We start from the raw sequence: 25,547 nt of genomic DNA on the forward strand, positions 1-25,547 counted from the left end.
TACAGACTTACAGACGCAAATACCCACTTAACCTGAATATTATTTTTGTTGCTTAGCAATGCAGACTATTTGCCCAAGTGAAACACGTTTATTTTAAACATAACTATGTTGTGATCAATAAAGGCAGACTTTGAAACCTGCTTTTATGTCTGCTCAACGAAAAGCCTCGTTTGTTGACCGATTTTAAGGTTAAACGAAAGTCAATAAAACAGAGTATACTTACTTCTAATTCAAATTAAATAATGTTGTACATGAAAGAAAGTGTTTAGTTGAGTCTACTTGCAATCAAAACATTAATACCGGCACCAGCCGTTGAGCATTTATCAAGATTCCGGTTAATTACAGCGAAATGCTAGTAACTGCTTCCTCTTTAGAGATTTTTACACAGTACCACAGGGTTACTGTATTTCAAAATAGGGTAGATACAGCTTTATGATTGAGGTCGCTATGGATTGTGGGAATCGGAGACACTGCCCAGGCTTGTTTTATTGGAGCTGCAGGAGACAGTAGACATATTGCTGTGCTTTATTCTGTAAGTAACTGACATTCTTTGATATTAATTTACACCTATTTCGCCCTGAAAAATCAAACGCCGCATTTTTTTTTCTGGAAAAACATCATCTGCCTTACCAGTCACGTCTTTAACCCAGTCTACCCATTTTACTTGTAGATCAGGGCCGTGTGACTTGAATTGTATTTATAGGCTACATTTATGTTTAGCAGAATCGCAGCCCCGCTGATGAAAACAAAAAGCATACTGCTGCGTAATATCTTTGCGGGAGAAAACATGTGTCATGTGTAATACAGATTGTTGTCTCATTATTTGTGTCATTAATGTTTGGTAATATTTTGTATATTTCTTTGATGGTAACATTTTAAAACCCGGAAACCGAACCATTCTAGTTTCTAACACGACATTATTTCCAGTATTTCATTTTTTTGCTTTATGTAATATGCATATTTAACAACATATAAATATCTATATATTCATTATACTTTATATCATAAGATGGAAGAACGTGAAAAATGAGAAAGTGGTAATATAGAACAGTATGTTTTCTGTTTACTTTTAATACCCTTTAGCTATACATCCTGAGGGGAGAAAATAGTTCGTGTCTACAGAATATTATGGTTAATGTAGTACACTTTGCACATTCGCATTTCTGATGTTTATGAAGCTAAGCACTCTGATTAATTTTATCTGCTCTTCTTGGATTTTTTTTTTTCATTTTTATATTTTCTACAGCCAAAGACAGTGACAGTGACAGTAACAAAAAAAATCAGTGTTTAAAATGGGACAATAGTAATACAGTTTTTAATTCTGTATTAACTTTAGAATGTGGTACCAATATTTGGCCTCTTCGAATTGTATAATAACGTTTTATTTGTCATCCTACATTCACTAGAATGCACATAAAGTAACCAACGTTTTATATAAAGTGTATTAACTCAGTGATTCTGATCATTCAAAAACCATGCAGAATTGAAGACGCTTGAAAAAAGTGATAGCTGAATACAAAACATTTCTGTCACACAAAAACAGCAGTTATCTACTTCATGTTGCATAAAATGCTTTTCTCCGAGGACCCTGGAATTTTAATTACCTTACACTGATGTTTATATAAAACCTGGTATTCAGCTGCTTTCCTCTCTATTTTTCTCTTATTGTTGTATGTTTTAATACTAATTCCTGTCTTATTAATCAGTATATCTGTAGCTATAGTATTGCATGTATTAAATGTAGCTACAATATTGTAGCTGTGAGTAATCTATTTACATTTTTACTGCTCACAGAAGTAATCCTTTTTAGTCATCTGTAACCCACGATTTACATTTGAAGTGACATGTTTGCGTTGCTGATGAGTTATAGACGTTGCTTTCATAACTCACATGTGAGATGTTTTTATTTTTTCATGTCCCTCCAGAAATCTCTTATTGCTAATTAGATATTTAGTATACACTATTATTCTATCATAATTGTTGTTATATGACACATTTTAAATATTTTCTTTTACTTAATATGTTGTAATCTATTGTAACTCTGTAAAATTAGTGGTGTAATTTGTAAACTCCACATGAGGCACTTAAACAAAAGACTAGTCATTTGGGAGTTAAGAAGCTGTTGCCTAGCAACCTGTACCTGAAAGGCAAGTGTGCCCCTGAGGAAGTAGAGAATTAAAATGCATCTAAACAAAAGCCAGACAGGTAAAGCCTGTAATAGGAAGACATAGATCAGTCAGAATACTAGAATTAAACTCGTATTTTATTACAGCAGTATCTAATTGTTACCGGTGTAGTAAACCACCGCATTCTCTTTTAAATTATTTAACTGAGATCTATTTTAAAAAGCTCAATATAATTAAACTAAAATGTTCACAATTTACAGGACTGTGACCTCTTAAATAAATGAAAGCGCTGCTTGTGTTTTACATTTAGGCCATATTTATACAAGTATATTATGATTTTACATACTTGTGCTATTGCTGGAAAAGGTGATATGGATATGTTTGAGAAAGAGAAAAAACTTAAATTTATCTTTTTTTAACATGCTGAACAAAATTCAGAACTTTTTTGTGAAAAATGTGTTTGATACTTGTATGTCTGCAACACATAATAATGATCATAATAATAATTCATTAATTTATTTTTAAAAATCTTACAATTATAAAGCACTTTTCTGGAGACTTCACTCAAAAGACCTTTACATGTAATGGGGACTCCCCACCACCACCAATGTGCAGCCATCACCTGGGTGGCAGGCATAGTGTGCCAGAATACTCACCACACACTAGCTATCAGTGGAGAGCAGAACAGAGTGATGAAGCCAATTCATAGATGGGGATTATTAGGAGGCCATGATTTGTAAAGGCCTAGGGGAAATTTGGACATGATACCAGGGTAAGACCCCTACTTATTTCAAGAAACATCCAGGAATTTTTAATGACCACAGAGAGTCCGGACCTCGGTTTTTGCATCTCGTACAAAGGACTGGGCCCTTGGGCTGTGTCCCCATCACTACACTGGGGCATTAGTGCTCACACAGACTTTAGGGTGAGTGCCCCCTGCTGACCTCACTAACACCACTTCCAGCAGCAACCTTAGCTTTCCCAGGAGGTCATCCATCCAGGTACTGACAGGACTCACACCTGCTTAGCTTCAGTGGGTTGTTAGTTGTGAGTTGCAGGATCATAAAGCTGCTGGCAAATTATACTGCTAAATCAGAAACTGTGAAAGTGTTTTTACCCCCACTAAAATGCTCTTGTTAGGTATTTCAATAAATATCTGTACAGACATGTTGAGGAGAGTAAACAGAACATTAGTTTCCATGGCATTGAGTTTTTTTCACTTCTCCAGACCTACAATTTCAGACTGGCAACAGCACTATGTCTAGCCGAGGAGGAAAGAAGAAGACTACAAAGACATCTCGGTCTGCGAAGGCTGGGGTTATTTTCCCTGTGGGCAGAATGCTGCGCTACATTAAGAAGGGGCACCCCAAATATAGGATTGGAGTAGGAGCCCCAGTTTACATGGCAGCAGTCCTGGAATACCTAACTGGTGAGAACTAAGCAACTCTCTCTGTACTTTGATCTTAGGAAAGTTTTTTATCTCCTGTTTCATTTATATTACAATAAATAGTTCATTTTTTATATATCCAAAAAGTACCAGATACCTAATCAATATAGATATATATCCAGAATTAAATATTGAATACATATATGTTTAGTTACAAATAATACTTAAAGCAATACTAAGAGGCCATTTCACTTTTTTATATATTGTATAATTGTATATTTCTTTGTTTGCTGCCTTGTTGAGGTTGAAAATAAAAAGGTTCATGTAGTACCCTGCAAAGGGCTGTGCCAGAAACAAAAATAATCTAATTATCTAAGGTAATCCATGTAGAAAATCAGATTTTAAGTCCTGCTTACTTAAGAAATGTCAATTAGTAAAGGATATTGCATTAAACATGTTTTGTTTTTGTTTGGAGGTTATTATAAATTCACAGTAGCAAGAAATACACTAAAGCAGTGCTTAAAATGGTCTTTACAAATAGTGATTAGAGTTGAAAGGCTTGTTCACAGCTGTTCTCATGTGTTTCTACAGAGAAGTCACTTAAACACCACTGATAAACATTTAAACTACACAGGAATGTGTAAACAAAGTTGTTTTACATGTGATAATCCACAATACTAGGTGGTGAGTGATGATAACAAGGCCTATCTGATGTGAAAAATGCTTTGATGCATTTTGGAGAATTGCTTGGATATTGTTCACCCACATTAGGTTAGCTTGTTAATTTTCTAACACGTTTTTTTATCCCTTTTAAATATGCTTTTTTGAAACACTGAATCCCTGACTTGATTTACAGTTTTTTATATCAACTTTTTTTTAATCAATTAGTGTGAGTATTAGTGTCACTTTCATTTTATCAAGACATTACCAAAGTTAAACATTTAAACGTTTTAAAGAGTAGAATATGCTCATTTTGCTGCGAGAATGCACTTTCTGTTGGACACGCAGTACATCCTCCTTGCAGTAACCTTGGTTTATAAGAATAATTATACATAATCCTCTCAGGAAATATACTCAATAGAGAGGCAATGAGACACACACTAAGGGACAAAAAAGCTCAAATGTTGAATTTCTTGGGTTTTTGTATATTTGAGTCCCTTAAAATGCTGTTCTTAGAAATTAATTGTAATTTCCTTTAATTTTATGTTTCAGCTGAAATCTTGGAGCTAGCTGGGAATGCTGCCCGGGATAACAAAAAAGGACGGGTCACTCCCAGGCATATCCTGTTGGCTATCGCAAATGATGAAGAACTCAACCAGGTGTTACTTTTGGTGTTTTAAGACCATAATTATGATAGGTTTCCGGTACTATAAGCCAAGGCTGGCACTCTAATTTGGAATTATATTTTCCACCACTTGATTTTCAATATTCAGAATTAAATATAAGGGCCAGGGTCACAAGTGCTCTGTGGAGAACATTAACCTCAAGCTAAAACACTAGACTCGGTATCATAGAAATGTACTTTAATCTGAAAACAGTAAAGGAACTTAGCTTTGTTGGTGATGTAACATCATTTTACATCACTCATGTGTATGTTGCAATCAGTAGGTATTTGAATCTGAATATTTTGTAAAGTACAGAGTCTTGGTTTTTTATAGTGGTACAGACACAAACCATTTTTTGTGCCTAGGTCTTATGCATTTCACAGGGCCTAAAATAGAAGAGAAAAAAAGATTGTAATGTGTTCTACCAGCAATAATATTCTGTGCAAAATGGAAACTTCCTTAGTGTCCAAAGATATTTATGTGATTCTTCTTGAATGGACATGCGCCCTTTTGTGTTTCCAGTATTTTACCTCCTCATTTAAAAAAAGCATTCCTTCATAGTGTGTTTTCCCATTCATAGCTGCTGAAGGGAGTAACAATAGCTGCGGGGGGCGTTCTGCCTAATATTCATCCAGAGCTGTTGGCTAAAAAGCGAGGATCCAAGGGGAAACTTGAAGCCATCATAACCCCGCCTCCAGTCAAGAAATCTAAATCTTCTCCTGTGAAGAAATCGACAGCAAAGAAGGCAGGGGGCAGAAAGGGAGCCGGGAAGTCCAAGGTAAGCCAGACATCACTCACCTCCACCTTTGATGCAATGCCTTTTCTTTAAGGAACATCATAACTTTGTTTAGAGGCATGAATTCATACCAAAATAGTTAAAAAATGCCTACTTGCAAAAGTAGTGCATAAGATCATTCTCCTTATGCCAGTCCTTTAGAACAGCAGGAGACGAAACTGTCTGTCATTATTTCTTAATAATTGTTATTGTATCAACACTCGGTGGCACAGTGGTTAGCTTCTCAGTGCTAGAGCCCTGGGTTCAGTTCTGAACCTGGGCTGCTGCCTGCCTGAAGTTTGTACAGATGCAGCCATTCAAAATGAGCGGTAAAAACCCGCGGTACAGTAACCAACCCGCGGGGCACCGTAGGGCACCGCAGGGCAAGTGATTGGCTGGCCAAAATGACCGACAGGGGCACTCGTGGTGCATTGGTTGGTAGTGCAAAGATTTAATCATTTAATGTCTTTACTGTGCACATTTTAATCCGCTTAGTTTTGAATATTTATATGGATTTTACCAATAAAGGGAAATTTTAGTAGCTGAGCATAAAAAGAAGAGGAGCATAACGCATCTGAAGGTCATAAACGATATTAATTTAGGAACATAAACATTACTGTATGTATGTAAACTGTACTGTGTATGGCTGGTCTTGGTAGTTTAAAGAAAAAATACACACCAGTCTTCCATTTCTCCCTAAACATTTTAAGCATGAAAGTTTTATGAAACGGTACCCAAATATGCGATTGCTGTATAGAATGAATTTTAATTTAAAAAAATTATTTAACACGAACATTAAGCTGTTTACATCTTCCGCCTGAGAACAGTCACCCGTTGCTACCCAACGCAGAAACAGCCACTAACTAGCAAAGAGAGGACATTAGCTACCCAATATGATAAAGAAATAAATGATTATTTTGTTTATTTCTTTTGCACATTTATTTGAACATTTCCATCGATTGTACAAGCACTTGGAAACTGTCCAATCCCTAGTTCATGAGGCATTTTACCGGTCTGGCGCCGGTCTGTGTCTTCCAGGATATAATGCCAGCGAACTCTTGTTTTTATGTCCACTATAACAGACAATCTCCTTTGCTTTTAACCGAGCGTTTAATAATTTCCTAAAATGAAAATGATTTACTTTATTTCCCTCACGGGATCAAAAAAAGTATCTATCATCTGTCTAAACTATGGGACAGAATTCTGGGGTCTCCCCATACCAGAGATTATGGTAGGGCTTCAGAATGGTGATTGGCTGACACCATCTGACACCCCTCTGATTGGAGAAAAAAGACGTGCTGGTTTGCTATACATACTGTACCAGGAAGAGGATTTCTTTCTATTCAAAACGTGTATTTTAAAAGTTTAAGAAGTAAAAACCTTACAGCGTACACAGATTTCTAAACTGATCAGGATCGTTATCTTTGTCTTATGCATAATAATGTTCACCGCTCTGTCCAGCAAATTAATAATAAACTTTATTTTATATAGCGTTTTAAACGAATAAGTAATTAGATTGCTCATAAACCTAATCACTTGCTTTTTCTTTTTATTTAGGCTCAGATTTCAACTATAGATCGTATTATTATAAACCATAATAACAACCAACCAACAAAAACAACCATATAAACATAATACCAACCAAAAACATAGATAACAACCACAATACAAAATCAAATATATCAAACCATTTTACTCTCGCAAAGTCCTCCAATTATCATAATCCCGCCCCTTATGCAAAACCAAACCTTCCTCCCATCCAAGTCTATCCTGTTTATCATAAACAAAATCCACCTCAATTTTCAACATAAAGCATTACACAAAATCAATACCTCAACACTCCATACTCAACAACGATAATTCACAAACAGCCAGAACATGTAACTACACATTCCCAAACAGACCTAATTTCCATAGCCCCGCCCCTTATGCAAAACCAACATCCGTCCCCTGTTCTCTCTCTCCCCTGGCGGTTGTAATTGTTTTTATTTTCAAATAAATTTTAGCAAAGTCATGTATTTTAAAAATCTTAAGATTTTTATATTTATGTCTTTAGTGGTTTCATAAGTGACAAAGGCTAAACTTTCTTGGAAAAATGTCTTTTATGTAAACCATGTTTACTATTAATTCATTCAGGGCTAAAATATGTTCATTGTCTTCTAATGAAAGAAGGGTTCCTTTCGCCGTAGTCGGGTTGAAATTAGAAGCTTGCCACGCCCGGACTGTTACACCAACGCATTAGCATGTTAAAGCGATTTCATTGAGGAGCCTAGCCTTTAACTAGTAAGTACTGTACTTACTGGGTTTTTGAGGGGAGGGGGGTGTCTTTCGCTGGAAATCTCACCTCCTACTTTGAAAATACCCGTGAAACCGGTTCAATTCGTCACAGCCAGCACTCCTGCAGAGAGGGGGGTTGTACTTGCAGTGTATACAGTACACGCGTTATGCTCTTCGTTAATGTCTAAGCCGGAACATATCATTATATCTCATTTTGTATTTCTTAAAAAAAAATCGTTTTCCCAGCCTAACAGTATTGTTTTTAACCTGTAAAGCGCTTTGAGGAGCCACCTTTAAAGGCGCCATATACAATAAAGTTCATTATTATTACTATTGTAAATTTGCTGGACAGAGAGGTGAACATTATTACACAGAAGACAAAGATAGCGATTTACGTTGCATTGTGTATCTTGCTGCTTTAATACAGTTTTAAATAATTAAAAGTCTAAACAGTATCAGCTTTATTTATGGGTTTTAAATAAAGGTGATTTAAACGCGATTTAAAACAATATAAATGTTTATATTGTAACGCATAGGTGACTATTCATTGTTATTAAAATGACTTAAATTCGATCATGTTGTGATATTTAGAAATATACATTTGTTTGGTGCGAGTGAAGTTTTATTTAATCTCTGAGCCATACTGATTCTTCTGGAAGCCAGTTTCCGCCAGGGAGTAAAAAAAAAAAACACACTATGGTATTCTCTCCAATGCAGTGCAGTTAAAAACATACCTCTGATGCTGCTCCTAAATGAATATCGTTTATGACCATCAGAAGCTTTATGCTCCTTTTCTTTTTTCCAGTGGATTGAACAGGGAGAGGCATTTCATGATGTACTTTTCACTGATGAAACAACAGTGGCTCTGGAACAGTTTTCAACCATGTCGTTTTATAAAAAGGGGAGATATGTACACGTTACTGAAGCTAAAAGTTTAGCCTTTGTCACTAATGTAACCACTAAATAAAGACATATAGAAATCCCTACGTTACAGACTGTATATGGCTGGTATTGGTAGTTTAAAGAAAAAATACACACCAGTATTCCACTTTCTCCCTAAACATTTTAAGCATCAGAGTCTTACATGTGGTTATTTCGGAAACGTTTGTACGTGCTCCTTCTGACCATGTTACTGTTTACTGTTACTGACCATATTAAGTTAAGTGCCTGTGGGCACTTTTCCTGTCCGTGGGGGGTGGACCGTCTTTCATTAGAAGGTTAGTCTGTTCTACTCTGAGAACCCGAAAGTATTACAATATGTATCTTTATAGCAGGTGGTGTACAGCTTTTTAGTATAGATTACACTTTTCTAAAATGTATTTAAAAAATAAAAACGATTACAATCTAATCTTTCCACGTTTGATCCCAAAATAAATCTAAACAGGGAGAAAGCTATGCTGAAAGTTTATTAAGATACTTAGAAGACAAAGATATCAATTTATGTTGCATTTGATTGTGAATCAAAAAACACATATATTTAAACCCGCATTTGTAACGCCTAGGTGACTATGCATTGTTATTAAAATGACTTAAATTCGATCATGTTGTGATATTTAGAAATATAAATTTGTTTGGTGCGAGTGAGGTTTTATTTAATCTCTGACTCAGTGATGGCCTGGCATGGTGAGGTGCGCTGGCAGCCACCACTGCGTCACAACACACAGCTGCCAGTGCACCTCTACATACCCGACCACCACTGCATCACACAGCTGCCAGCGCACCTCACCATGCCAGGCCACCACTGCGTCACATAGCTGCAAGCGCACCTCACCATGCCAGGCCACCACTGCATCATACAGCTGCCAGGGCACCTCACCGTGTCAGGCCACCACTGCGTCACACATATTTCAGCGCCATATATTTCATGGATATTATGGAATATAATGGATGGATATCTTAGTTATCTTTCTAGTTCACAGGTTTGCATGCATAATTTAATTTTGAAAGCCACTGAGACATCAGGTACTACTGTTGTATTTATGAAAAAGAAACAAAACAAAAAACATACTAACAACTGTGCCATCCTACTCCTTAGTTAATACATTTTATTATTCATAAACAGTTAACATTGTTAGCAAAATATTTTGAATTATATTTAACCCTATTTTTTCTTTAGTTTTGTATTTAACTTATTATATGATAGTCAGACTTAATGTATATTTGAACAATGAAAATATATTTTTACAAGATTTTACATTAAGCACTTAAAATTAATATGGTTAATAATAGTAAACTGTAACATGCTGTAACAAGATCAGTTAAACTGCGAAGAAAATGCTTTCAGAGAAAATGTTTCAGGTGTGAAGAACATAGATCTCCAATGCAATTTCAACCAAACCTGTTCCCACACACCCTGCCCCCACTACCATTAGAATATACACAAACATTTTAGCGTTTCATTCTGAGCAGAAGACCCTCACACCTGAAGAGTGCTGGCTGTGACGAATTAAACCGGTTTTACAGGTTTCAATCACAGACCATGTGACATGGGAGTCAGGAAATTAACACACAGCACCACCGGATTTGATAACGCTATAAAAACGCTATAAAATAATGTGACTTGGCACAGAACAAGTTTACAGCACAGTACAAAAATAAATGCTGACCATGACTTTAGAAGCATAAATTGCCTTACACTCAATTTAAACACAAGCTGTCTTTAGCCCTCTAAGCTGGTTCATACAGAAATGTAGAGATCCAGGCTCAGAACACACAGCTTCATTAGCGAATACATATGCAGGACAACTAGAGAAGACGTTTTACAGAGGATGGATTTTTAGAAACATCCCATCAGTGACATCACTGAAGTCAACTCCTAGGTACTGTAACTGTCGTGTGGATAGTTTCACAAGAATCAGACAAAGGTTTAAGCATCGCTTGTTCTAGATAAAACTGCAAAAAAAAAACAACAACCAATAATGTACTTCTTTGCGGCTCTGTTTGCCCAAATCATATATTCACAACGTGAAATCTAGAAAATAATATTACGTAACCAAAATCCGCAATATGGAAACAGAACCTGTGTAATTGTTGATAGATGATGTACTCGTAACATTTTTTCAAGACGAACTACAACATTTAAAAAATGACTTGTATGTACTTGTTATCTCTAATCAATCCACGGGTCCCAGCACAAAATGAAACTAAAACGCATACCGTTTCGCGCTTCTTATTAGTTGCTCAAAAGTAATTTGACCGTATGAAATGCATAATATAAACCTAGAAACATATACGTGAGCAGTACTTAAGCACTGTAGTATCGGTGTTAAGACATACCTCTCAAATACTGTAAATCAAGTTAAAAATATCTCAAGACCGATTAAATATACATATACATACTGTATACAGTACAGTTTGCATACGGTAATATGTTTATGTTACGCGATTAAAAAATAAATAAAAATGAAAAGTCCAGCACCAGCTGGATTCGAACACACAACCTGCCAGTTGGTAGTCACGCACCTAGACCAGTAGGCTACAATACAGCTCGCATGAACGGGCAGGCGAAACAGCCCTACACAGCCCTGTCGCAGTACACGGATATAATCATACCGTTATTAAATTCTTTAGATACGCGATTCCATATTATATTCCCTTTTAATCAAATTCTAAAAGTATGCTTGTTGACTCCGGTATCACGTTAGTTAAAGACTTCGAAGCTTACAATGTTTAGGGAGAAATGGAATACCGGTGTGTATTTTTCCAAGTATACAGCTTGTCCAAAGTCATCCATTATTAATACTATTAGTAATATCTTCAGAAAAGGCTTTGATGCATAAATATTTCTGATAAAGGTAGGTTGTGTACTTTTGTCCAACTGAGCAATCTTGCTTTCATAAAATATACCAACATTTTAATGACTGATGATTAACATGCTGTAATACACAGTTCAAAATTAAAGGCTCAAATGCTGTAAATGAGAGGTTAAGCTCCCCCTGGCGGTTTTACAAGGCGACGCCGGATAGTTTCCGGCAGAGCGTCAAATGATACGTAACACCACGTGATACCGCGTGACACCGCGACACGCCCACCGGGGTATGCCGCAAAATACCTCACCCATTTTGAATGGCTGCATCTGTATGTTCTCCCCAAGTTCATGTTGGTTTCCTCTGGGTGTTCCAGTTTCCTCCCATAGTCCAAAAACATACTGGTAGTTTAATTGGTTTCTGGGAAAGCAGGCTCTAGGTGTGAATGTGTATTTGTGTCTGCGTCTGTGTGCTCCCTGTTATGGACTGGCCAGTGCAGGATGTACCCTGCCTTGCTCTTGTTCCTTGCCGGGATAGGCTCTGGCTCCCCCGTGACCCTGAATTGGAGGAAATGGTTAGAAAATGGATGGATGTATCACCACACATGCATAATTACGTGTTGGCATTTTCTGCTAAGAATAAAGAAGAAGGGTGTGAGAATTTATAAATATACTGGTATACCACTGTCATCACCCAAGCAATACGTCTCTCTGTCCATTAATTGCTCTTGTATTACTCCAGAAGAAACAGGGCGAGGTGAGCAAAGCAGCCAGCGCAGACAGCACTACTGAAGGCACTCCTGCAGATGGGTTCACCATCCTGTCTACCAAGAGCCTCTTCCTAGGACAAAAGGTACTCATTTTTCCTTCACTCTTGTCAAGCACTTCCAATTTATTCACACTTTTCCTGTAAATGCCCCTTTTCCAGTAAATTTACAGCATCTGCTTTCATTTGCATTGAAAAATGCCATAACTTGTAGTCTACAGCCCATCCTCAGTAAATCTGAGTGAAGTGAAGCTGCCTCTGACTTCCTCCTCATCTGGACAGCTGCACATTAATTGAACTCTCATCCACTTGGAGATAATTCTAGAGAAAGCTCCACTTCAGTGAATAGAAGAAGCATTCCTCCTCATGTAGTCTGAAAAACAAGTGCACCAAGGTTAATGCTGAAGGCAAGCTAATTAAATTGAGGGGGGGAAATTATGTTCAGTTCAGACCTAGAACTATAAAACCAATAAATTACACACAGAGAATGTATATGCATCTAAATATTAAAAGATTTTTTGTGCAGCTTTTGACAATTACTATTTGTCCAGTTTGTAATGCATACTTACATATTGATCCACTGGAAATTAAAATGACATGGCTGACTTAACTTTTTATATTTATCCAGTTTTTAACTTTCACGTGTATAAATATTTACTAAAGCTTTCAAAAATGTTGGCTACAAAAGAGCAGCCAATGAAGTCTTAAGTTAATTCACTGGGTGGCTGCATTGTCAACCTTTCACCTAGAAACCTGTTTCCAAGTATGGCCAGTCCTTGACTATTTCCTGCTTTCTCTCTGCACTGTTTATGTAAAGTTAAATTTCCGCTGTAATAGGGTAGAAAGGCAATGTTGAAATCCTACAGAAGATGTGGAATAGGGGTTTTGAATATAAATGTCTTGCCTGCATGATGTTTGTGCTATTAGATTCTGACTGAACAGTGCTACTACTTTTATATTGTTAATTCTGCTTATTTTACTGACATTAAAATTTACATAAAAATGAGATGTCCACTATATTAGTTAAATGTTTGGTCTTATATATTAAAAGCTGTATACAATATGCCTCAATACCACTTTGGAAATGTTAACTAAAGTTGTTATTGAAAATTACAATATTCTTAAGAAATCGTCCCTTCATTGGATAACACAGGAGATATATTTTGTAAAGAAACTATATGGTATTATAGAATATGCATCCATATTCTTTGGTTTTTATATACTGTAGTATTTGTGCTCACAGTTTATATAGCAGAACACAGTTTATACAGTTTATATAGCAGAACATACACAGTTGTGTGTTCAGCGATACAACCCATTACACTTTACAAAAGCAGAAAGTTTTCTGTTTTTCAATTCCTCAAATGTATAAGGCCAAATGAACATGCAATAGAAAAAGAGTTCTGATAGTGGATTACTCTAAAATAATGAAACAAAGGTGGTGTTAACCAAGTTCATTTACCAGTACTGACACTTATGGTGTGAGTGACCATATAATACAACAAGAGTGAAAACAAATCCTTCACAATGGAGGAATATCATTTTTAATGGGTATACTTTTGCGCTCTTGCTATTTATTTGTTCATTTTATGCTGAATTGGTTTGATTTTGCTGCTTTACAAGGTTCCTTTGTGAAAGTGCTAACTGTCCTGCTCTTCCCTGCGGCATGCTTTCTTTTCAGCTGAACCTTATTCACAGTGAAATCAGTAACTTGGCTGGCTTTGACGTGGAGGGTATAATCAATCCCACCAATGCTGACATTGACCTTAAAGATGATCTAGGTAAATGGGGCATGGCCATTTCTCACCTTCACTGACTTAGAGCTGCCAGGAAAAGAATCAAAACAATCTTCAGTACAAATACTCCTTGAGATACCCATGTTGTTCCCCATGTGGAATCTTACCTGTAGTTTCAATTTCGAATAACCTCTGGATTGGCAGATTGTTCTGCAAACTGTAAAGTCCTTGCATATATTGCTAGATGCTCTAGTAGTATAAAGCAGGAAAATGAGCAAATTAGAGTGTGTTAAATATAAGTTTCATATTTCCAGAAGAGTAAAACTGTTAAAACATTAAAAATACACTATTTGATTTATTTCTCCTGAAATGATCCTTGTACCTCTCATTCAGTTTATTTTTTGTGAACATTACAAGGAGGAGATTAAAAAGAATCTTAATTACCATGAGTTGTAATTCTCAAGAAATTGTTTTCCATTCATTCCATGTCAGCTCTAAGTTACGCCAAAGACATTTTGTGCTGTATGGATTTGAAAAATCCTTGAAAGAACGTCTTTAAATGATCTAACCAAGTAGAATTAATAATACAATTATTAATATAAATATAAATAATACAATACAAATGGCTTTGTACTGTAGATATTGTATTACTTTGGTCTCTTACTTGTTAAGAGACAATAAAGAAAATCAACCTGAATTTTGTTTTTGTCAGCTTTCAAGGATTTTGCTAAATCTCCGCAGAAAAGTTTAAACCCACTCATAGCATTTCATTGTACTCTGTTGTGTCTTAGACCATGTTAAAGGATATCATGCTCCATTAGACACAATTTGATTCTTTTGTGATCTGCCCTCTCTTTTCTTGTACGTCTTATAAAGGAGGCGCCTGCCCTGGGAGGAATTTCTTTGAGTTTTTCCCATTTGGCTTACCTTCCCCCAGTGGTTGATGCCCTGTTATTTGCCTGTTGTTGTTATAGTTGCAAGTTGTGCAGGCTGACATTGCCAACATCGACAGCGACGCTGTTGTTCACCCGACCAATTCCGACCTCTACACTGGTGGTGAAGTAGGTAATGGAATTTTCTCACTGTGGCACTCTCTGTTTGTGCTGATGCCAGCCAGCCTCAGTTCTTTGAGGGGCGTTCCTTTCAGTGCATCTTCTTCCCTCTTCCAGATACTACTTGCACAGATTTGTATGTATTTAATCTATATTAGCATTGTGTTTCCAATAAAAGAAGAAATACATCTGCTTTCCCTTCATACTTTCTGCAGGGTTTCTACACATGGCACATGGAGGTCCTTATGCAATAATTTGAAGTACACAAGCTTGTTATTGGTGAAAGAAATACACACAGGGCCTAAGAAGTAGTTTCAGCTGCTAGTACAGTTCTTGAGTTTCTTGATAATTGCTCACAAATCAAATTGGATTATTATCATTTAACCTTTTTTAATCTCTGTCTTGTATGTAAAGGCTTTATTGTGTTGCCTTTTCCCTTTAAAAGGTTAAAACCAAATCCTGGCTTTCCCAAGTGCTGCCAGGTTATTTTTCTGCTTTTACAAAAAACAAATTAGAATACTGCATTACTATTTGTTCCATGAGTTCTGGAAGAGCAGAGAAGAAGTGCAGAAAGTGCTTTGCATTTAACTTTTAAAAGAAATGGCAATAAATAAATTTGATTGACTAATACAATTTTAGTGGATCACAGCACTATCTGCATTCTGAATCAGACTGTGGGCAGTGTGAATGACTTTCAGTCAGATTTGTCTTCTCCTCTCAGGGTACCAACACACACTGCATTTTTCCACTCTGTTAATGTTGATTCTGGCTGAGGCAGCATGCTCTCTTTCATACATTGAATGGAGCTGAGCTCTATGGAAAGACAACTCTTCCGATAAATGAAAAGGTGGAAAGGGGAGCTGCAAATGACGTTTTATAAATGTATAGCAACCCATTAAAAAGTATCCACTAATAAAGAATTGATATTAGGACAAGCCATGTTTTGTTAATTAATCATTAGTAGAGGTTTGTTCCAACCAAGTTATTAATCATCCTAATATACAACAAGTTATAAGGAATTTATAAATGGCATTTGCAGTCTCTTAAATCTCACCAACAAAAGTTATGCGTTCTGTTTTCATTTGGAAAAATAAGGGCTTAATTAGTATTTACTCAGATCATGCAGTAGTGGTTTCACATGGAGGGTGTGTGGTGTCCAGAGAGGTTCCAAAATGCAGTGTGAAAATGGGTGAACTGGCTTGCTTTAGCATCCCTTACCTGCTTAACCCAAACACAGACGTTGCTTGTCTCGGCTGATTTCCCATGATCCAGGAATGTCATTTCTTAGGTAATGCCCTGGAGAAGAAAGGAGGCAAGGAGTTCACGGAGGCCATCAGCGAGCTGCGCAAGAAGAACGGGCCTTTGGATGTAGCAGGAGGTACCTCTTGGCTCCTTTAGCTGGAAGCAGGTGTACCTTTTATTGTGGCCAATTCTGAGTCCCTTTTGCACAAGGCTGTATTACATCAACTTTGTCTTGGAGTTTATAGGCAAAGATAAAATATTGGATTTATAGGACGTTTTCCTCCACTGCCCTGGCAGACATGTGACATGTATACTGCAGGCACCTTGGAAATGGTTTGCTCACACTTTCCAAACATGATGTCACATAACCTCACTTGTGTTGCAGTGATTTCAATCCAAGCACTTAATTAAGGCATTGGCATTTTGTAGGCCCCTGTTGGTCTCTTTACAGACAGGCTGCCAAAATTCTGCTGGAATGTGTGTTTCAGTCTCACAGCTTTGTGAACTGGCTGTTCATCGTGTCTTCAAGCAGTAGCCACTTCTTTCAAAGACAGAAGTTTTGGATTTACTTAGCTTAATTAAAATGAACTAAAAATGAACTGGCTTTTTTATTTTTTACTTGAATGGCTCAGTACCATTTTTGACACTTTTAGGGTTGCCAAATAAGCACACTAAAAGTAAACCCACTTTAGAGCCCACAAAACTGTAAAGATGAGGTCAAGAAATGCAAGTAATTATTGTTTATATTAAGTTATCACTTCTACTAATCACCTGGTTAAATAATAAGGGGTCAGTGCTGAGTACTAGTTAGGGCTCTGGTTAGACTAGTTAGTTTCAGATTCAAATCCTTCTGTGACCTGCTGTTTTGTCCTTGAGCAAGATACTTTTGTACAGTTTGTTGCAGCTAATGGGTAGCTGTGTTTAGTAGGGATTGACCTGTAGTTAATCAGCATCCCAGGAAGGTGAGTTCTGTACTCGCAGGTACCTTTAATACTATAATATTATAATACTAGCATAAGGTCAGGAGCAGTGAACCGCTATACTCATGAAGAATTTTACCCATTTTATGGGTGTGAGTAATAATAACTTTAACATATTTTGATGTCTTTTGGGGTTACTATAATTTCATGATGCTAAAATGAATGACAGTATAAGATGTTACTGTACTTTCAAGAGAAGACAGCAAAATGCTTCCTTATTTTTGAAAGAAAATGTGCACTAAAAATGCTCAAATATTTTTTGACAAAATGCTGAACGCCAAGCACTACTTATTAGAATAGAGTTCATTTTCTTTGTGTTCAGTTGTATTTTTGCAAGTATTTATAGCAGATTCATCCCATTAATCGCAATACATCTGTGTTTCAGATTTGCATCAACATTGAATTTATAGATCTAACAGACCCACAGCAGTGAATAGAAGTAATTAAATTCGATTGGACCATTTCTCAGCACACAGCTTTTTAGGATTTGGCAAAGAAATACTGTGGTTGCTGATGTAAGAGAAGTTGTTAGAAACTAAAATAAACAGAACTTCTCAATTACTACAAAGTCTATGAAAGCCAAGATTCTTTCTTCAATGTCACTTTCTTGTGGATTCTAAATGTCCCGTCCCTCTGGACCAGTCAGATACAACCCCCCCTAGCCTCACGTCCCTGTTAAAAGAATACAAAACAAGTTCAAGTTGTTTTTTAGAAATTGCTCTTCATTGAACTTTTTAAAATAATTTCATAATTTCAATTTAAGCTGTTCTTCCCCTTTCAAAATTAGAATTAGTTGTTTTCAGTTAAATTTGGTTTTGGGGGAAGCACACAATAATTATTTCATTCTGAAGAATCATGCTTAAGATTTCAGTGCTTTGCAATTGGTTCTCTGCAATGCACAGAGCATACATTTAATTTATTTGTGTGTTATTTTGGCACTGTTATGTCTTGGATACAAAGGACTGTATATAGGATGTCAAACTGCAATCACTGTGCATTAAATTAAAGAACCGGAGCAGTCTGACTGAGTTATAAACTGAACGGTACACCTGAAGGAATGCAGTATAAATGTATTTTGTAAGAGCCCTTTCCTGAGCTGATTGTTGTTGTTTTTTCACACAGCCGCACTGACAGCGGGTCATGGCCTTCCGGCTAAGTTTGTCATCCACTGTAACAGCCCAGGCTGGGGCTCAGACAAGTGTGAGGAGCTTCTGGAGAAAACGGTCAAGAACTGCCTGGCCCTGGCAGACGAAAAGAAGCTGAAGTCGGTGGCGTTCCCATCAATCGGCAGTGGCAGGTAAAACCGGTTCTCTGCCTTCCTAAAGAGTAAGCAGAACACTTGGTGCCCAATGTTTGCTGTTTTGGCAAAACACACAAAGGGGTTTCATTGAAATGTTGTTCTGAGCTTTGGGAATTCACAGATAAGTTGTTATAGCAGGAAAGCCAAGGCGGCTGCCCCCCCTTCCACAGGAATCCATGTACCCACACAAGAAAGAGAAGAAAATATGTAAGTCTAATTTACTGACTAGCGCAAAGGACCCCAGATCTTCACTAACTATTACAGATGCACTACAGAAAGCACACTGACAGGTTGCATCGCAGTGTGATATGGCAACTGCAGTATTGCTGACCGAAAAGCCCTACAACGGGTGGTGAAAACTGCCCAGTCCATTACTGGGGTTGCCCTCCCATCTATACAGGACATTTATGACAGGCGGTGCTTGAGGAAAGCTCTAAGCATCATCAAAGACCCCACACACCCCAGCTACAGACTGTATGACCCCCTACCATCTGGAAAACGGTACCGGAGCGTTCGGGTCCGGACTACCAGACTCAGAGACAGTGAATTTCATTATTTTATTTGCTTTGGCAACACTAATTGTACCCATCGGTCATGCTAATAAAGCACCTTGAATTGAATTGACAGTTTTTACCCCTGCACTATCAAACTATTAAACTCCCAGCCTCTCTCACCTCTCTCACCTATGATCTGAACCTCACAGTGCCTTCTTTCTTACCAAAAACTCAAACACACATTGAAATCTACCTCTGCCTTACATGTCAAAAAGCTCACTCCCCATACTTTTCTATCCTTTTATCTCTTCCTGTTGATGCATGTTTTTGCACATCTGATGTTGTTTTGCACATTACCTGTTGTTGTTTTTGCGCACTGCCTGTTGTCTCTGTCTTTCTTTTATTATACAATTGTATTGTTGTTTTTTTTGTACTACTTATCGTCTGCGATCTAGCTAAATAGCATTTCGTTATACCATATACCTATATATGAGTATAATGACAATAAACTTGAACTTGAAAGGTCACATCACATCATCACATCACTTTCAATAACCGCTTATCCAGCTCAGGCTCGAGGGGGAGCTAGAGCCTATCACAGCAAGCATTGGGCGCAAGGCGGGATACAACCTGGACAGGACACCAGTCCATCGTAGGGCGAACACAGATACAGACAAGCACAATATCAGATCAGGGCCAAATTTTACAAAAGCCAGTTAATCGTTTTTTGTACAAAACCAGAACACCTGGAGGAAAGCTTATGATTTGGGGAGAACAAACAAACTCCATGCAGATTTGAGAACATAAATAAGGTTACATAAGACAGAGGCCATTCAGCCCATCTTGCCAGTTTGGTAGTTAAAAGCTAATTGATTCAAGGATCTCATCCAGCTTTTTCTTAAATAGGAATAGGCTATTTAGTATTTCAGCTCATTTATTTGCTAGTAGCCTATTGATCTAAGGATTTCATCCAGCTAATTCTTGAAAGAAGTATCCATTTCTGTTACATGCTAAGTAACTTGTTCCACAGTCTCCTTCAGGCCTTCGTGTGAAAAAAAGTGATTTTATGCCTCCCGTTCTCAGTTTTAAATGCACTTTCACTTAGTTTTCTCTTGTGTCTTCTAGTTTGTACTTCATTGATGAATCAGAAAATTTCCAGTGGGTTTAAATACTTGAATCGGGTTCATTGAGCCTGTCAGTTCAAGACATTCCCTTAAGCACTGAAAATTCTTGGGTCACCGTCTCTGGACTGATTCCCAGGGCAACTATATATTTTTCATAACGTGATTATCAAAATTGCATGCATCATTCTAAAAGAGATCTTACTAGTGCATTTTACACTTATCCTGAATCCTAAAGGGGGGAAAAAAGATTTGTGAGTAACACTACCTCCAAGAACTACTTCCAAGAAATCAGAGGTGAAGGAAATTACACAAGTGTGCTTCCCCTCTGTCCAAATGACATGCCAGCTAACTTCACCATCAAAACCTGTGCAAAGCACCACCTTCAATTGCCTTTGTTCTTTTTCCTTTATTTTTTTCTTTTTTAGGAATGGCTTTCCAAAACAAACTGCAGCCCAGCTAATCCTGAAAGCCATCTCCAGCTACTTTGTCTCCACCATGTCCTCTTCAATCAAGACAGTATACTTTGTGCTGTTTGACAGCGAGAGTATAGGGATTTATGTGCAGGAAATGGCCAAGCTTGATGCTAATTAAGTCTCCCCCCCACACACACCTTCATCTCATTTTCCTACTTCTCATTTTATCCTTTTATGAGCTTCACTGTATCTGAAACCGTCACTGGTTTCACTTTTATTTTAATTTATTCTTGGCAAAAAACTTGTCTTTTAATTATAACATTTCCTAATCATGTTGTTGAACACCAGAATCTGGTTTTGAATTCTGCACTGTCTCCCAGCTGTATCAATTGTTTGTCCTTTAGGTATTCCTAGATTTCTTTTAACTGAAAGGTAGAATCGCATTCCAACTGTTTGGAATACTGTGATCTTTTATGTGGAAGGGAAATGGCAGGTACATTATGTATTTGTGCTGTGCTACTATGTGTTGCGACCATTGTTTTTCTTTTTCTTTTTTAAACAGGTGCTACAACCTTTTATGTTTTTACTGTGTATTCTTAATGTTAGACAAGGAGTGTATGTAAAATGTTTTAGTAAAATATTGGAATGTGGTAGTATGATTCTCTTTCTTTTTATTTCAGAAAATGTGGACTTTAGAGTTTTAATTTCCCATTAACTGTTGTGTAATTGGTAGGTCAGGCAGTCTCAAGAAATACAGTATCATCACTCTTTTCTGCTTTCTTTAAACATTTTAACATGACTGGTAATTGGCTACTAAATGTGAAAAAACTTAGAAAAAGTGAAAGTTTATTCCAGCCATCTTGCTGACCACAATCGGATCCATTTCACACATCAGTACAAATTAATAGTTGTTCTCCCATATGACCACTAGGTGTAGCTATGTATCTGCTGATTATCAACAAACCTTTTGAAGTAATAAATTACATTTACATGTTTTATACTCCCATTAAAATAGCTTGTGATTTTTAATCTAAAGCTGTACCTGTCAGTTCACGATGTTCCAAGTAATATAGTTCTTATTTAAAATTAATTCCAGAATATTTTAAAAGCATCAGAGTTTTGTTGACATCATAGATTGTGGAAATCTAGTGATTGACAGTTAATCTTTCAACAGTATGAGAGGAGATTTTTTTTAACCTGATAAAAATATGTATTACACAAGAAATGTTTTGTGCTCTTAACATCTTATGATTTCTAGAGTTTTTGATTTATGATTTCAATGCTAATGGAAAAAAAACTGAAATCTGACTTTGCCTTTTCCAAAGCATGCGGGACTCAAAACATTATAAGATGAGTGGTAAACCTGAAGCTTGTGCTCATATATTTGACTTTCCCAAGCACCTTTCCTATGCGGTTAAGTGGTTTGGTTGTGTTAAAAAGTGCAGTAGGGCCCCAGGCCAGTCTTGTCTCTGGGAGGGGCTAGTAGGGTGCTCTGAGGAGTCGGGTGGGGGTCACTTTCCCAGAGAGAGAGGCAGCCATAGCGGACCTCCTCAGAGCGCGCCCATCTGAGGGATAATCCCAGGAAATACTGGTAGGTTTTCCAATGGTTCTCTCAGGAAAATCTCAGCAAATTCAAAGCATCTGTTAGCGGTCCAGATTTTTCTGCAGGCCTTTCCCAACCGCCAAGATAAGATTTTTTTCTTTGCACGAAAAATGAGACAAAAAACAGAATAAAGTAAAGCAAACACTGCATAAGATCAAGGGGGTGAAGACCCGGTCTTCAAAGATTGTCAGTATACGAGAATGGAATGTAATCTGTCCCTCATTACACGCAATGGAAACCCGGTGAACTGTTTGTCCATTATAAAAAGAAAACAATATTAATAACTGTGTTTCCATGTATGTGGAATGCTTTGTTTTTTGTCTTGTTCATAGGAAAATGAGAACACAAAAAAGGTTACAAAGGAGAAGATGTCATTCTGCCATTTTTTGCTCATTTGGCAGTTGGTAGTTAATTGATCTAAGGATCTCATCCAGCCATTTCTTAAGAGAAGCCAGGGTATTGGCTTTTGCAGCATAGCTGAGTAGCTTGTTCCACAATCCCACCACCATTTGGATATAAAGCACCTCTATGTAATTTCCATTCATTCCCTCTGGTTGTTGTGTAACTTCATTCTGATTTTGAGGATTTTGAATACCGTCTCACGTCTCCTTGTAGAGAAGCCTACGAGTATCACAGTTTATGCAAAGCATTGTTTACCATTATTAATTATAAATTGGCTCCATCTGGGATTATTTTAAATTTATTCACTTACATTTATATATGTATTTATGTTTTATGGCAGAATGAGCAAATACAGTCCCCACAGTCATGAAGAGGTCTGAATTATTCATATGGTTCATATTTATTTTGTGAAGTATTTAAACATACTAAACACCAGTTATCATGGTGTCCTGGGTAACCGCTTAATGCTAGACTATACAAGCCACTCTGGAGTGAATCTATTACTCTGTCCTAAGGATCAGAAAAAATAGCTTAAGTCAAAAATGTAAAACTTTCTGGGCTCTATATATTCAAACAGGGTTCCTTTTTTGTACTTCTTTCCATGGCAGTAACTAAGAAGGTAATCCTCTTCAATTGGAAGAGTAAGAATTATTTATTGTGCGATGGCTTTCTCTTACGGTAGACCATTTTGAAATAGACAAACGTATATTTGAGCGCAAGGACAAAAGAAAGACTTATATTTAATTTGTTATTCTTCTGTCAGTTATTTCAACCTTGGAACCATAGAGGACCTTTGACATTCCATTCCATTTTATAAAATGTTTAGGATGAGGGTAGGGTTAGAGAGGTAAGAAATAATTCTCTCTATTTATTTTTGGCATTCATTATTACCATTGTTATTAAAAAATAAGAGAAAAAATACATAACTCTGCAAAGCAAAAAATGTCAATGAAGGCATTGTACCTATGAAGATGATGTTCTATCCATCCATATAAGGCATTTCCAGATTAGGTCTGAGAACAGAGCTCTAAATGCCTCATCTTCCAAAGCCTGCTGTTTTACGGCAATAAATAAGAGTCCCAGTGTGTATCTATCTACTACCAAGGGGTTAAGAGAAATCCCTCCATTGCCACACTGTGCTGCATACTGGTTAGCACGGGAAACTTGATAGTTTTGTTCCTTTTGAAGGCCTGATTCCCTGGCTTAGGAGAATAAATTAAATTCAATCCAAGCTAGGCCTCAGCTGCAATGGAGGGGCATACTGATTTATTTTTTGTCATCTGGGGAGCTCAAATGTGGCCGCCAAAAAAAAATGGCACAGACATAATTAACTGTCAGTCAAACTGTGAAAAGGGACTGAATGGTTGGGGATAATTGCTGACCCTTTGGATCAGTATTAGGGGCTACTGTGTTGTATGGGCATGCTGACGACTGGGGGCTCAAGGGAAGCTGGAAGAGGCTGTTAAAATCCACACCCTTATCCCTCAGTGAAACCGTGCAAGATCTAGTAAATTCAGGCAAAGGATTACTACCTCATAATCTGCGTACCTAGTCACTTGTTTAGTTTCTACAGTGTCTTACTAGTAGATGGTTTAATTGATTATAATATTATCCTACTGGAATTGGTTGAAATTCAGTGCTTGGAGCTAGACTATTTCATTGTATTTTAAACTATTGCTATATGCTGTATGTATCTATTGATCCATATGCCTGCAGTTGATAGGAACAAATTAGTTTAAAAATTATTGATAATTATGCCTGCAGTTGGTAAGCATAAAGTAGTCTCGGAATATGTGAAACGCCTTCTGTCCAATATATGTACCACTTGTACCTTTTAAGTGTCTTGAGTCATGGAAAAGATAAAAAAAAATATCTTTGCTGGTTCTTTTCCTCTAATACTGTCAAGTAGAGCCAAGTTAAATTCCTAATGAAAGAAATGCATGATATATGACTGGCTATGGGTGGTTTTATGCTAGTTTGGTATCCCATAGGATACCATTATGAAGTAAAAACAGAAACGAAATTCAATAAATAAATAGTAAGGCATGTAAAACTAATCCAGCATATTATTTTTTTTTTTTCAAAAAAAGAGTGCCTCCTTGAGAAGAATCTTTTTTCATGAGATTTGGGTAATAATCAAAGCATGTTATGTGAAACTTTATTCTGTGCATTCGCGTAATCTGTTCCATAATGTTGGCGCAATGTCATTAGTGGCAGAGAATTTCAAAAAGCTTTTAGAAATGCTGCTGACAGACGTTGAACACTAAATTAATGTTTTTCTTTGTTAAAATTGTTCTTTGGGAGACGTTAAAACATGAGATCTTATGTAAAATGAAATATATAGATTAGCAGTTGTTCCACAACAGAGCCATGAATCATTTAACAGAGAAGAAATCTACATTTTTTATTAAACAACAATCCAGAATGATTGAAAATTAGTAAAGCAGAAATTTAATCCTTTCAAACCTGCAGACATTCAACTTTACTGAATCTAATTTAGTACTTTACCTATTAATAAATACACCTTTAAAAAACCTGTGAGGTATCTCAGTAGACATTTCCATGTATTATACTTGGGTTTCATGAATCATGGATCTTTAAATGCTTCCTTCTTCTTTATTTCACCAAACATTGAATTCTGGTTCAGAAATTTGAGTGCAGCAACAAATGAGTTTTATTTGGGGGGGGGATAGGTGTAATAAAGCTGAAAATTTTGTTAGCAAAATGATTGAAGATGAAAGCATTTTTATTATTTATTTATAACAAAAACAATATTCAAAAGCAAGTCTACCTAACAAGC

At 36.8% G+C, this 25,547-nt stretch overlaps 1 protein-coding gene across 3 annotated transcripts; it reads left to right on the plus strand.

The window, feature by feature from the left end:
* The first annotated feature begins 384 nt into the window (after positions 1 to 384).
* Positions 385 to 21,395, plus strand: macroh2a1 (macroH2A.1 histone). Of its 3 annotated transcripts, none has more exons than XM_088603864.1 (9): positions 385 to 532; positions 3,355 to 3,555; positions 4,726 to 4,832; positions 5,419 to 5,616; positions 12,378 to 12,488; positions 14,083 to 14,182; positions 16,478 to 16,567; positions 18,534 to 18,708; positions 20,755 to 21,395. In XM_088603864.1, exons 2-9 carry the CDS (start codon positions 3,384 to 3,386, stop codon positions 20,918 to 20,920), a joined length of 1,119 nt encoding a protein of 372 aa, XP_088459990.1. In that variant the 5' UTR covers positions 385 to 532; positions 3,355 to 3,383; the 3' UTR covers positions 20,921 to 21,395. The 3 variants fall into 3 exon arrangements, with proteins under 3 accessions (XP_088459990.1, XP_088459991.1, XP_088459992.1); XM_088603865.1 differs by lacking the exon at positions 14,083 to 14,182 and adding an exon at positions 15,112 to 15,202; XM_088603866.1 differs by having other exon boundaries at positions 446 to 532; positions 3,369 to 3,555.
* Positions 21,396 to 25,547: the final 4,152 nt, after the last annotated feature.

Source organism: Lepisosteus platostomus, chromosome 13 (genome assembly GCF_059453375.1).
Source record: "Lepisosteus platostomus isolate fLepPlt1 chromosome 13, fLepPlt1.hap1, whole genome shotgun sequence".
Taxonomy (NCBI): Eukaryota; Metazoa; Chordata; class Actinopteri; order Semionotiformes; family Lepisosteidae; genus Lepisosteus; species Lepisosteus platostomus.

What these genes read in the sequence shown, in the direction of transcription:
- macroh2a1 (XM_088603864.1), top strand. Translation starts at nt 3,384, where the DNA reads ATGTCTAGCCGAGGAGGAAAGAAGAAGACTACAAAGACATCTCGGTCT. An exon ending in ATGATGAAGAACTCAACCAG is followed by an intron (nt 4,833 to 5,418) that starts GTGTTACTTTTG and finishes TCCCATTCATAG; the next exon opens with CTGCTGAAGGGAGTAACAAT. An exon ending in AGGGAGCCGGGAAGTCCAAG is followed by an intron (nt 5,617 to 12,377) that starts GTAAGCCAGACA and finishes GTATTACTCCAG; the next exon opens with AAGAAACAGGGCGAGGTGAG.